At 39.2% G+C, this 14,660-nt stretch overlaps 1 protein-coding gene across 3 annotated transcripts in view; it reads left to right on the forward strand.

Annotated features, from left to right (window-relative positions):
* GNPTAB (N-acetylglucosamine-1-phosphate transferase subunits alpha and beta) overlaps positions 1 to 11,879 on the forward strand; it is a gene marked incomplete at both ends in the record, with an annotated part of 50,349 nt that extends 38,470 nt beyond the window's left edge. For 2 of the 3 annotated variants that reach the window (XM_084255785.1, XM_084255786.1), the window contains 11 exons: positions 262 to 385; positions 1,228 to 1,431; positions 2,111 to 3,171; positions 5,413 to 5,612; positions 5,816 to 6,035; positions 6,637 to 6,750; positions 8,465 to 8,550; positions 8,808 to 8,906; positions 10,057 to 10,224; positions 10,463 to 10,553; positions 11,802 to 11,879. In XM_084255785.1, coding sequence (XP_084111911.1) covers positions 262 to 385; positions 1,228 to 1,431; positions 2,111 to 3,171; positions 5,413 to 5,612; positions 5,816 to 6,035; positions 6,637 to 6,750; positions 8,465 to 8,550; positions 8,808 to 8,906; positions 10,057 to 10,224; positions 10,463 to 10,553; positions 11,802 to 11,879 — 2,445 coding nt within the window. The remainder of the gene's footprint in view (positions 1 to 261; positions 386 to 1,227; positions 1,432 to 2,110; positions 3,172 to 5,412; positions 5,613 to 5,815; positions 6,036 to 6,636; positions 6,751 to 8,464; positions 8,551 to 8,807; positions 8,907 to 10,056; positions 10,225 to 10,462; positions 10,554 to 11,801) is intronic. The other variant, XM_084255787.1, reaches the window with a different exon arrangement.
* Positions 11,880 to 14,660: the final 2,781 nt, after the last annotated feature.

The raw sequence follows: 14,660 nt of genomic DNA on the forward strand, positions 1-14,660 counted from the left end.
GCTAATCCAGAGCTGAGTGAGGGCTTACCTACTCTCCTTGAGTAATGGAAAAGAAAGAGTAAATGTGCTTTGTGAGAATGGTCACCAGAGCAGGACTTCGAAAATGACAGGGGCAGGCTAGCCTGAAGCAGAATGTGCCCCTTGAAGGCAGACAGCCCATGGAGAATGTTAATATGTTCTAGAGACTTGAGTTCTGTACTTTTTAAAGAACCCTAACGAGAGTTTTAAAAGTGTTTCATTTTCCTTCTGTTTTTATCATAGGTTTATTTGACATGGCCCGTGCCCAACTGTGCTGAGGGCTGCCCTGGCTCCTGGATTAAAGACGGCTATTGTGACAAGGCTTGTAATAACTCAGCCTGTGACTGGGATGGTGGTGATTGCTCGGGTAAGGGTGTGTGCAAGGGAGGTTTGCTCTCATTCAGGGAACCTCTCGTTCCTCATCGTCACCGAACATGCACAGTGACCGGGAAGTGTTGCTCAGGTGTCATTCTCTCAGCACTCCAGAGACTCCATGCAGGGGAAACCACCACATGGCCAGTTCACTCACCTTAGCCACTGCAGGCATTTCCCAGTGTTGGCCTGTACTTGCAGGTGCCTTTTCTTGCTATTCAAAATATGAAAATCAGAAATAGCTTACGTATGTGAGCCTCAGAACAAGACATCCCTCTGACTGGCCCTGATGGGGTGGCCGGTGACTCTCAGCGCAGGTCACCAGAGGTCAGCAAGTGCCAAGGAGATGTGAAAGAAATAAACACCGGCTCAGCCTGTCTCCTCCCTTTCTTACATAATCAAATTTGAACATTTGAAATTAGCAAGTTTTCACACTTTCTGCCTTCCAATTTATAAAGTTTATAAGACCTTTTTTCATTGTAATCATCCCAGCCAATGTACTTACTGTGAGTTTGTTAAATATCAGTTTGACTCAGAGTTGCATTTCTGAAGAACCTATGGACAATGGCATTACAAGGGAACCTAATTGTACTTCTAGGGTTCACATCTAGTCAGTACCAAGCCTGGTCATCTCCTGCCCAGCCCACTGTGAAATGATGCCTCCCCCGACCCTTTCAGTTTGTTTTCTTCTTAAGCTATGCAAAGTCATATGCCAGAGAATGGAGTGATCTTTTTCTGACTGAAATTCTGGCATCACTCTTGAAAATGCTATTAAGAAATGAAGAACCGTCTTTTTCAAGGTCACAGTGAGGTTCTGTCTTCCTTGCCCCGCTGCAGGTAATAGTGGAGGGAGTCGCTATATCGCAGGAGGTGTAGGCACCGGGAGCATTGGAGTCGGACAGCCCTGGCAATTCGGTGGCGGAATCAACAGTGTCTCTTACTGTAACCAAGGATGTGCAAACTCCTGGCTCGCTGATAAGTTCTGTGACCAAGCCTGCAATGTCTTGTCCTGTGGGTTTGATGCTGGTGACTGCGGGCAAGGTATATTTATTGCTCTGGAAACATATTAAGAATAGGGGAGTAAAAATCCTTGATAAGTAGAAAGGATTTTTTTTTTTTAAATTATTCTCTGCGTATCACTTTCCCAGCCTAGCATTCAAACTGATTGTGAGTTAGAAGTAAGAGGAGGACACAGATTTTTAGAAAACAATAGATACTAAACTGTGTCTTTTTCTGTTACTGCTGTAGGGAAGATTTTTTTGACTCAGCAAAGTGACCTTTGTTTAAAATATATGGTGAAGCTTGAATTTGGAAACAATAAAAGGAGACTGATAAATCTCTAGGGTGTTTCTAATTGGATTGATAGCTTATTTAATACTCATTGATCACTTATTAAGAGAGGTTGTTTTGGCAGAAAGTTGTGTTTTTTCAAATGAATGAAAATTGGAAGTCAACCATTAGAATTTGCTGCCAAGAATCACACTGTGTCTCTGAAGTGTGTTGAAGTTGGCCTCCCTGTTGATAGTTGTGATTGCCCCAGGTAGTAAAAGGAGCCTACCCAAGGGAGCTCTTGTGTTAAAAATTTCTGATTACATTAAGGTTTTGATTATTTTGTTATTTAAAGTCACTCTTAGGAAACTCAAACCCCAAGAATGAAAGGAAAATGGAATTGGGGGGAATGCCTAGTTTTTAAAAGTCGTGTTTGTGTTTTTTTCTCTAGATCATTTTCATGAATTATATAAAGTAACTCTTCTCCCAAACCAGACTCACTATATTATTCCAAAAGGTGAATGCCTACCTTATTTCAGCTTTGCAGAAATAGCCAAAAGAGGAATCGAAGGCACCTATAGTGATAATCCAATCATTCGACATGCTTCTATTGCCAATAAGTGGAAAACTGTCCACCTCATAATGCACAGTGGAATGAATGCCACCACAATACACTTTAACCTCACACTTCAAAAAGCAAACAACGAAGAGTTCAAAATCCAGATAGCAATAGAGGTGGACACAAGAGAGGAACCGAAACTGAATTCCACAACCCAAAAGTCTCCCCCAAGTTTGGGTAGCCCCACAATGCTTCCAGAGGTAGAAGTCCTGTTTGAGGATATTCCTGAAGAAAAGCGCTTCCCGAAGGTTAGGAGACACAATGTGAATACAACGGGAAGGTTCCAGGAGGAGGTGAAAATTCCCCTGGTAAATATTTCCCTCCTTCCAAAAGAGGTCCAGTTGAGTCTTAACAACTTGGATCTGCAGCTCGAAGCTGGGGACATCACCATGAAGGGGTACAATGTGTCCAAGGCGGCCTTGCTGAGGTCTTTCCTGATGAAGTTACCGGGAAGTGAAATGAAAATCTATCAAGCTATAGTAACAGATCAAAGAAATGGCAGTTTGGAGACCCCGCTGGAAAAACGGGTTCACAAAAGCAACTTGCCAGACAGCTTAGGAATATCTAAAAGATCACAAAGGATGACTTCCCCAGCAGCGGATGGCCACCCCCGCAGTCAGAACCCACGCCTGGACTCTCAGACCCAAAAGCTCAGAGGCGCAAGTGTATTACGAGAGCAGCTCTCATCTCTGATTGACCCCCTGGAAAAGCCCATAACAAATGAAAAGAAAGTCACAGGGGAAGAACAAAAGAAAAACAGAATGGAGGAAAATGTTAGAAGTCACATAGGTGTTAATGAAGCATTACCTGGAAGAAAACTGCAACATTATGTGGACGGCTACCTGGGCTTTTTGCCATGGGAGAAAAAAAAGTATTTCCAAGATCTTCTTGATGTAAGTTCTATCCAGCCTTATTTCTTCCCATGCTCAGGAAAACAAATAACCTTGTAAATTGTAATAACAGCTCCTGTTCATTCAGCCCTTCCCTGAGGCAGCCACAGAATGAAATACTTCTCTGCTACCCTTTCTTTTAACTGGCCCAGCAACCGTTAGCCATAAAAATACTTCATAAGGGGATCTGCTGTTGTTATCCTCATGTTACTGTTTTTTTTCTTTTTTAAAGATTGATTATTTATGCATACAAGAGCTGGGGTACAGGCCAGAGATGCAGGGTTTGAGAGGATTCACCAGAGACAGAGTGAGGAACAGAACAGGCAGACTGACCGAAATACACTGCTGAGGGGAACAGCGGCGAGACAGGAGAGGTCTGCTGCTCCATGTGGGTTGCTCCCTAGCCGGCTGGGGATTGAACTTGTGCTGCCGAGGCTGTGGATTGCTTCATAGTGCGGTGCCACCAGGGAGGGCCCCTCATGTTACTGTTTAGGTATGATTAAGTAAGGGATTCAGCCTGAGGCAAATCCTGAATGGTAGGACAGGGATGGTATCTTATCTTGTGTTATGAGTTTTAAAAAATGCCTTTGCTTACATTGTGCCCTCAGAGCTGATATTTTCCTGGCTTTATGGAGGTGCAGAGAAGTTCATAAGCTTACCAAATGGCACACCAGCAAGGCAGCGTGAGCCAGGCCTCAGTTGGAACGCTCTTCCTCCCGTGCCCTGGCCACCACATGCCTGGTGTCATTTGTATGTCCCCAAGAGCTGTTACCTTGCTCACTGCCAGGGATGCCAGAAGAGTAGACCATGGAAGACACAAAGAGCAAGTTAGGAGGACAGATATGTCAGCAGATAATTGTCACTTGTGATAAGTATCTCTGTTGAGGTGTGAACAAGGAGCCCACAGGGAAAAATCTCTTATCTTTGCCTAGTAGTAACTGGGATAAACTTCTGAAGGAAGCTGACCTTTGAAGGATGGGTCAGAGTTGATAGTTTAAGAAGATCCAGCGGTCTCTGGCTAGAGCAGACAGTGAAGGAAACAGAGCCCAGTGTTTGGCTGGGAAAGAAGGGAGGGAAGTGGTGGATTTATTCTCAGTGTCTTCAGGAACTACCTTGTATCTGGCGTGGTAGGCATTTACTAATTGTTGAATGAAAGACTGCAGAATTCTTGTATAGGTTTATTTTCTCACTTTCTCTTTTTTTAATTAAAAAGGCATTATAGGCCAGTGGAAAAATTGCAAGCAATGCAAAAAAAAAAAAAAATCCCCCCCAAAAGAAACAGTTAAAAGAGAAAAAAATTTCCTGCTTTCCTTCCTTGATCTCTCTAGTTGAACTAATACTATCCACTGTTTGGTGGGTATCCTTCCAGTATTTTTCTGTAGAATGCAAGACAGTACTCTTCTGATCTACTACAATAATACGTGGGTAAACTGCCATGGTCACTGCCACTGTTCTCTTAACACCTACAGATTATAGTGTTTTGCAGTTTCAAAGAGTGTTGCAATAAGTATTCTTGTACATATATCTTACTCTTGAGGAAGTTTTTATTCCTGTAGGGGGAACTGCTGGGTTAAAGGGAGGGACTGGAGCATATGAAATTTGACTGAGTCCTTATAAAATGTTGCACCTCTTAATACTTCCTCTAACATTACACAAGAGTCCTTGTTTCCCCACAAGCTGACCAACACAAGTTAATACCAATCTATTTACATTTTGAACAGTTTGAGTAGCAAAATACTCCATCTGTATAATGTGTTCACATTCTTTGCCTATTCAATTTTGCCTCTTAGTGGTTTTGCTAGGACTCTTTACATCTTATAATATTAACACTATTACATTGTGAAAGCAATTTTGAATTCTAGACCTTGAATTCAAAACTCAAGTTATTTCTTGCTTTGATGTCACCAGTGGAAACAAAAATTGAAGGTACCATCAAATTTTACTTAAAAATTTTCTAAAGGTTGAATTGAGTTGACTTGGGAAATCTCAAAGAAGACCCCATAAATAAACTTCCATCACCCAGACGTTGCTGTCAAGCCAATGTTGGTGATAATGTCATTGAAGTTCATTTTTGTCCTGCTCTCAGGATACTTAAGTGACCTTGGTGCCTATTTCACTTGCCCCTCATGTACAGTTAGTGACTAGCCACCAGCTCATTACATAAAAGCACACCTTTATCTCTTGTTCACAAAGTACACTTGTGCACTCAATGTAATGCTGTGCTATGTGGAATTCTCTATTCAGGAAGAAGAGTCATTGAAGACACAATTGGCATACTTCACTGATAGCAAATACACTGGGAGGCAACTAAAAGATACGTTTGCAGATTCCCTCCGATATGTCAATAAGATTCTAAACAGCAAGTTTGGATTCACATCTCGGAAAGTTCCTGCACACATGCCTCACATGATTGACCGAATAGTTATGCAAGAACTGCAGGATATGTAAGTCTCCATGTGCTCATAGCCGAGGCCGCTTGAGATTTGTATCTGGGCTGTGCTTTAAATTGATGTCTCTAATATGGGGTATCTAATATGTGAAGATATCATTGAAGTAAATGGGGAGAAAAAAGATTCTGACCCCACAAACATTAGGTACTGGGTATATTTTGAATATCCAGAGCTCATTATGTATTATATTTGGACAGGTTCCCTGAAGAATTTGATAAGACGTCCTTCCACAAAGTGCGCCATTCTGAGGATATGCAGTTTGCCTTCTCTTATTTTTACTATCTCATGAGTGCAGTTCAGCCACTGAACATATCTCAAGTTTTCGATGAAGTTGATACAGACCAATCTGGTGTCTTATCTGACAGAGAAATCCGAACACTGGCAACCAGAATTCATGACCTGCCTTTAAGTTTACAGGTGCTATATTTTTCCCCCCTAAACCATGTGATACTTTATCTTTTCCCCTACAATTTCTGTTTCCCTGCTATTCCCATTTAATAGCTAATGCAAGTATAAGTATTTCTTAATGTTTAATCAGGCTGTTCACAACTAGTCCATTTTCAGTGCGAGTATTAAAATCTAACTTCAGGTTTTGTATTTTATGGGATTTTTTTTTTTTTTTTAGGGTTTTAGTAGGGATTATTACAGTGTTATTCAGAAAAGAGCCAGACCACACCTGTTCTTTTGGACCATCTTGTGACAAGTCCATTTACGGGCTTTGTGTTTAGCTGGCTGGAGATGTCAGCACTGTCCCCTCTAGCCTAGCATCCTATGGTCCCAGGAGTAGGAAACTCCTCAGCAGTGAGTGCCAAGATGAATCTAGGTGCAGGGCACACACTGTTGGGCCCCTGGAACATCCTGTTCTTTGTTAGGGTTTGTCTAAGAATCGTGTGGTCAGGCTATTTGAAGGCAGTATTTAAATAATTTTTGGAGACTGTCACATAATTTTTATTTTAATAACCACAATCATTACTTACAATGCACATAGGTTTAAGCACCTCTTATTTTTCTTTGCTAGGATTTAACAGGTCTCGAACACATGTTAATAAATTGCTCAAAAATGCTTCCTCCTAATATCACTCAACTACACAACATTCCACCAACTCAGGAAGCATACTATGATCCCAATCTGGTAAGTGGCATGGGCACTTTTTTGTAAATGGAAAGTATATTCTTATTAGATGTTATTTATATCATTTCTGTAGAGCACTTCAAAAACTGGAAGCAGGGTCTATGTTTACATGTCTTTGCTGGAAAGTAGTAGCACAGATGACCCAGATCACTTGTACCTTTCATTGGAATACCTTTTTTCTCCCCCAGTAGGTGTTAAGCTGAGATTAGTTGCTTTATTTCTGTTCACATCCTATTCGCTAAGAATGACCAATGATAACCCCGACACATTCTCATTGGCCTGGGAGAACAATCCTGAGGTTAAACAAAACCAAGGAGATGTTCATCAGACAGAGTAACATCTTTCGTCAAAGTAAAATTGCTTGATGCTGGCACTTTTAAATCTTACCAGTGGTGGCAGCAGGTGATTCACACACAACTACATTGGAGTGTCAGTTGGCTAAAGTGATTGGGAGACCGTTAGTTGTAAGGTACATGCCAGTTTCAGTGAAGTGAAAATAAAATAAAAAAAAAAATGCATCTAAAATTCATGAAACAAGAGCATAATACAGCCATTGTCTACTAATCATATCCACTAATATGATGCTTATGGTTAATTTTTACTCACATATGGACAAATGCTTAGAGAATACAATTAGGCTAGGGAAAATAGAAAGGAGAAAGTGTGCTGGGCTTGTGACTCAACCCCCACTATACAGAATGTGCAGAAGTGTGTTCTTTTCTAAGGAAGATGATGTACACTTAGAAAAAAATTACCCATCTTGCTCTGTTACAGGCCTGAATAGATTACAGAGGGATTTGTAGTTTTCTTTTGAAAAGAAAATGAGCAGAATAAGATTTTAGTGTTTGCCAAATTTCTGGCCTGAGATTTAGAATCAACATGGCCTTTAAATACTAAAGATTAAGTAAAGGCTGCTTTACTAATGATTATATTACTCTTGAGGCTAATGCAAATAAACTTTTTTTTTTTTTCTGCATAGAAGAGCTGGGGTAGGCCAGACATGCGGGGGGTGAGAGGGTTCACTAGAGACAGAGTAGGGAGCAGATCAGGTGGATCCATGAAATAAACTGTTTAAGGGGAGCAGAGGATGAAAAAGGAGAGGTCTGCTGTGCCATGTGTGTCAGCTCCCTGTCTGGAGATCAAACTCAGGCTGTAATTGTGACAGTGCTGAGACTTAACCCCTAGACTATCAGGGAGGCCCCAAATAAACTTTTGAGAGCATGAGGACTAGTTATACTGGCCGCAGTAGTTAACATTACTTGACAGAGCTCTTAGCCAGGGTGTTGGCTTCATTACTGCAGTTAATGTGTTGTAGGATCACATTAGTGATTGCACAGACTCTACTGCAACCTATGTATGGAATCACATAGAAGTTAAAGTGTTCTCTAAATAGACTATAATAATTCACAGTTTAGCTCAATGAGTATCAAATAGCCCATTTCAGTATAGTTTACGATAGAAATTTTCTTTCTGAAAAAATTATAACATGACTGTTTGTGTGTAGTAATGTGTAATTAAAATAAGACTTTATTTACTAAAATAGGCAGTTAACCCTTGGGCCGTCGTATGCCAATATGTGTTTTTAGAATACTGCATTAAAGTATTCATCTTGCTACTGAGCCTTGGGCACCCTTTTAAGTTTGTGCCTGAAGTGAAGGCTGTGCTCACCTCACCCTATTCTTGACTTTGATGTAATGTCTGTATTTCCTCACAGCCACCAGTCACTAAGAGCCTGGTTACCAACTGTAAACCAGTAACTGATAAAATCCATAAAGCATATAAGGACAAAAACAAATATAGGTAAGTAGTAGATATGCTTCTGTTTGATTAGTTTAAGATTATTTTAAGTCTGGCTTATTTTCCTGATTTTACAATAGTTTACCTATGAAGCGTTCTTTCAAATTTATGTAAGACTAGTTCCTTTAGTAATATTGAAAGATTCAGTCATTGCGAGGCTCTTGTGTCTGTTCAAATTTTATAATACGCTTTTCTTATTGAAATCTTGTTTCAACATTCACATGAGTTTTTAATTCCTTTAAATATGTTTTGATAATTAGGTTTGAAATCATGGGAGAAGAAGAAATTGCTTTTAAAATGATTCGTACCAACGTTTCTCATGTGGTTGGCCAGTTGGATGATATAAGAAAAAACCCCAGGTACTGTTTTTTACTGGTAATAAACTTCATTTTTGAAGAGCACATTTAGCAAAAAAAAAAAAAAAAAAAAAACCCAGCAAAATGGAGCGTAAAGCACAGAGAACTGCCAGAACTTTAAAATTATCTTTAATCATGCAAATGAGCATAAACAAAAGACAACAGGAGTAGATAGAAGGGAGTGACTTCTTTCTGTTGGGCACAGATGGAAATTGTAGTGTTTGAAGTGAAGCTAGAGCAGTGCATTGAGATGGTCCCTGTACAGTCAGGGTAGACGTCTGAAAGTTGGGAGATGAGAGCTGTTCAGCGAGGTGGAAGGCAGTCATACAGCCCACCTTGCCCACCCTTTCTAAAACAGACTCCCAAAGAAATTGTTTTGGTGATTAGATTTGTCTTCATAATTCAAAGTTAAGTTCAGTCTAGTTTCTGAAGAAAAAAGAAATGCCACCACAAATGTTAACATTGGCCTAGAAAGCTTCAGTTATTCCTGTGGGGATGAATAAAAGTTCAAGTTTCCATAATCCTTGATTGTATTAAAAACATAATAGCTTTCAAAGGGCATTTGGAAGCATCTGGGGAAATCTGAATACACTATTATTACCCTATTTTTTTTTTTTTTTAGCACCTCTTCTAAAATAAAGTCACTCTCCTTTATTCCACAAGATGGTTAACACACATCCAAGAAATTAACATAGATTATAAATAATACCATCTAATAGGTGCATTCATTGTATTTGATTGACCTATCTCTTGGGTATCCTTTATTGAAAGAAGTCCTTGAGTTTAGAATAGATAGAATAATGAACTTTTACAGCCCATCACTCAACTTAAATAAGGAATAACTTATGATTTCTCTTGTTTCATCTAAATATACCCACTCCTCTATTACTTCCTGATTATTGTTAAGTAAATCTCAGATATTACATCATTTTATCTGTAAATATATAGATCAATATATCATTTTATCTGTAAATCTATAGAGAGGTATAATACATATACCTCTCTATATATTATTATATATAGAATTCTATCAGCAGATATAACAACTTGGGACATAAGCACACTTAAAATATACTTGGGATCCATAGTTCTTGTTTTGTTAGATCAGGATAATTCTTATGATAAACCAGTGACTGGTTTCTGCCATTTCCAGGAAGTTTGTTTGCCTGAATGACAACATTGACCATAATCATAAAGATGCCCAGACAGTGAAAGCTGTTCTCAGGGACTTCTATGAATCCATGTTCCCCATACCATCCCAATTTGAGCTGCCAAGAGAGTATCGAAACCGTTTCCTTCATATGCATGAACTGCAGGAATGGTGAGTTCTTGTGTGTGTGTGTGTGTTTTAGAATGATGAAACTTCTTTAATGTGTTATTTGTTCTCATTTCTTTGTAAAAATGCACTTCATGTTGGAAATGTGTATTATATTAACATTTTAAAATAGCCTTCAGGGCTGAGTTTTAGACTTTGTCTCTGCTAAGCTAGTGTATTAATAACTCACTGATGACAGTGAAACTGTACGCAGGGTGACCTGTTTGCTTTCATCTCTGAACAGGAGGGCGTATCGAGACAAACTGAAGTTTTGGACCCATTGTGTACTAGCAACATTGATTATGTTTACAATTTTCTCATTTTTTGCTGAGCAGGTAAGTTTCCAATATTTCATATGGATATAAAACAGTATTCCTTGGTACATTAGAATCTGGTTCTTTTAGACAAAAAAGTTTACAATAAGTAAATTTCTGCCATTGGCTTATAGCTCCTATGTCAATATTTCGAAGTATTCAGCCAGCAAACATAATAGCCTTTTTTATTCATCTGTCTTATAAATCCACTATCAGTGTTTTTTGTTTTTTTTTTTTTTTAACTTGGAACTCCGTGGTTAATTTGCAGACTTTAAACTAAAACTGAAAAGCTCTAAAGGATCAGCACGTCATCTGTGGCATTTGTTGCAGAGAACAGGAGTCTGGGAGGCAGGAGAGTGAGAACAGAGGAGGAAAATAAATCCCCTGTCCTCTCTGCCACCCTATTCTCCACTTACTTGAATCAAATTTCTTAACCTCTACCACACTCACAAACAAGCCAGCCCAGTCTGCCTCTTCCTCTGTTCCACACCTTGCTTATAGTGACTTACGCTTGAACAGAGCTTTGCTTCTACCTCAAGATGGACTAGTGTTAGTGGGGTCCCCATTAAAATCATGAAGAACACATTTATTTTTTTCTCATTGAAACTTTATTATGATGGTGGTCAGGTTTTCTATATCAGATAAAGCACGGCCAACTCTTTCTATGAGAAAGAAGTGTTCAAGTTCTAAACTGCTAATTTACAAATAAACTTGCATTATAACCCACTTATAAATTCGGGATTGGGGGGAAATGGTGATAGGATTTTAATATAGGTTTTTTTTGTTTTTTGTTTTTTTTTTTTTTTAAGAATTCTATATTACATAGGTAGTCATTTTCAAACCCGACAGTGTCTTAATGGCTGTGCAGAGCCAGTTCCACAGAAAGACTTGACAAATAGACAGCTTGGAAAAAAATATGCTTGGTGATGACTGTGGAAATCTGTAGCCATAGGTCTTTTTAAAAACTGAAGTTTGGGCCAAAATAATTTTAATCCTGGTGAGTTTAACGATCTTATGGGCTCATACCTAGGCTTAGTGACCCTACAAAGCCAAACAAAATTAGTGTTGGTTTTGTTTCGGGGGAGGGATGATGAAGACTTATTTGCTGTCTGTTTTTTGTTGTGGTTTTTTTTTTTTTTTTAATGTATAATGCTGTAATGTATAATGGAAATGATTGAGGTCATAGGAGATTCAGAAAGAAAGTTTAATGTACTTTGTCTTTTGTCAACACAGAGCATTAAGATTAATTTTCTGACTGTCATTGTTTAGCTAATTGCACTTAAGAGAAAGCTGTTTCCCAGGAGGAGGATACAGAAAGAAGCTAGTCCCGATCGAATCAGGGTATAGAAAATCTTCATTTGAGAATCATCTACCTCAGCATTCACTGAGCATTTTAAAACAGCATCACAGAGACAAGGTGATGCTCAGCCGGCTTGGCCTGAAGAAGAGACATCCAGTCCAACACTCGTATTGTGGCATGAAGATAGCACACTGACCAGGAACTGTTTAACCAACACACTGAAAACTGGTATGTTGAGCAGCTCTGAACTGGTCTTACATTTAAAGCATTTAGTCATGGACCTATCATTATTTTTATGAGAAGGCTCACCGAAAAGACAGGGCTGCTTACGTCCCTACCCCAACCATTGCCAACTGACTTGAATATGCGACGCCTATGCCAGCTTGGGAGCACTTGCTAAGAGCCCCCTGTCTTTGCGTTCCCAAACCCTTTTGCTATGGTTTTACTGTTTTTTTTTTTCTTTTTCCCATTTCTCATTTAAAAAAAAAGTAGTTACTAAGTTAATTAGTAATTCTTGCTTCTGAAAATAATGAATTGGGATGTCTAAACATGTTTTTATCGCTGTTATTTAAATAACACAGCAATGTCACCTCTTACTGGCACTATCTAAATTATGAATTTTATTAACATTTTAAACCACTTACAACTGACAAGCGCAATGACTGACTTCTGAAATACTTTGTGCTTGTTTACTTTCAGCCCCTAAGGATACTGTGATTCATGCGGAGGCCGCATTATAAAGGGCTTGGGTTAAGTGGCAGAGCTACTTTCCAGATGTAATTATGTTTTGGAACTGTACATATTAAAACAGAAGTGCCTCCTTTTAGAAATGCGTAGTGCTGGTGGTACACTGCAGGGCTGTCTGCTTCATGCTCCTCAGTAGAGCCCCGTAATGCTCTCTCCCCATAAGTTTCATATAGTGCACAGAAGTCAGCAAACTTTTTTCTGGAAAGAGCCACACAGTAAATATTTAAGTCTTTTAAAAATGTTAAAATCATGTTTAGCTTGCAGCTGTACAAAAAGAGAACTCCAGCTGGAACTGGCCCACAGGCCAATGTTTGCTGACCACTGAGAACGAGAGTTAATATTTTGAAGTATCAGTAGCCCTGATGTTCAGCCATATTTTATTTATGTCATACAGTGGATTTCTGGAGACCGGATTCCGGATTCCCTGAGTCCTTTCTGAACTCTGACAGGTACTTTAGATCATGATCTCAACAGTATTCTTTCAAAATGGCATACATATTTTGTAAAAAAAAAAAAAAAAAAAAAAGAACTTGTAAATACTATATTTGTGCTGTAAGAGTTAATGTATTTCAAAAACTGAAGTCTCATAAAAACTTAACATTTTGTCTGATGCTATGATTTCTAAATCTTTGAGGAGTGAGTATATTGATACCCAGATTCAGCAATCACTAGCATGCTTATACCTGTGTCAGGGTCTGTGCTGAACTACCAAAGCTGAGTGGAAAGCAGTGTATGGAATGTATTATAATATACTGGAGAATGTCATTTTATAGGGGGGAAATAAATTCTAAATGTTATTTTTATATGGTAAAAAATTAGGGCATATCTGGATGTCATTAAAGTGCAGAAAAGAGAAGGAAAACACTGTCTACATAACTCCTTAAAGGCAAACACAACCCACACCAAAGCCGGGTTCAGTTATCACAAGAAAGGAAAAACACAGACCAGTGTACCTGAAGGAATCTCACATAAAACAGTGAATCTCAAGACATCAGTTATTCCCTAAAGGAGCAATTTTTTATAAGCAAGCTGCATCGCCTCTGGGAATGCAAAGTTGACTCAATATTTGAAAATCACAGTTCACATTAGCTGGACCAAAAAGATAAACCACATGATCATTTCCAGGCACCTTTCTTTTAAATCGATTATTAGGAATTTTTAGAAGCAGGGCCTCTAGCAAATGACTTCCTGTCTATTCAGTAGCTACCAGGATTTTGCCAAATTTATTGGCTCTATTCTTTCTATATTTTCTTTGTTGATACACCTTTAAGTAACTTCTGCTCAGCAGTCAGGAGCACTTCAGTTGTTAAGGGCAGGTAAAGGGGCTACTTCTTGGCATAACTGCTCCTTCTTCCCTTTTGCTCTAATAACAGCTATGTCTAATAAGCACATTCTGTGTGCCAAATGCAAAAATTAATTCAGTCTGCTCAAGGAAAAAAAAAAAAACAGATACAAGAAACAGATACCCTATGAGGGCTGTTACTCCACACCACCCATGCCTACCTCGCTGTGTGTCAGCTTTTTTTCTCTTGGTGGGGTGATGCCAGCTCCTGACTCACATTCCCAGAGAGGCAGGAAGTTCCCTTTCTAACTCAGAATACCCCGAGTGGAGATTTTTATCAAAAGTTGGGGAGGGATGCTGGGTTGACAAAACACTCCAGTTTCACAGAATAAAGATTGGGTGAAAGACCAGGTTCCTGTATTACTTTAATTGGAGCAAGCTGTCATACTTGAAAGCAATCGGAAGAGTCAAATCTGTTAATTAGAATACAGCAAACTCTTAAAAACAGTTTTCATTGTTGAAAGGATTCAAAGAAAAGTACAGTACCTGCCATGTAATAAATGCTCCATAAATGGTTTGTGGTTCACAGTGGATCCCGTATTATCTTTCTGAGCTTCCTTCTGCTTTTCCTCCCCCGCCAGTCTCCCTCTGGCCACACACTGCCAGCCACATCACATTTCCTCAAATGTATTGTGCACTTTTAATACCTCTACATCCTTGCAGAGGCTGACCTTGATGCTTGACCTATCTTCCCCTTCCTTATCTATTTGCTAATCTCCTACTCACCTCTCAAGGGCCT

This window comes from Talpa europaea (assembly GCF_964194135.1).
Source record: "Talpa europaea genome assembly, chromosome: 15".
Taxonomy (NCBI): domain Eukaryota; kingdom Metazoa; phylum Chordata; class Mammalia; order Eulipotyphla; family Talpidae; genus Talpa; species Talpa europaea.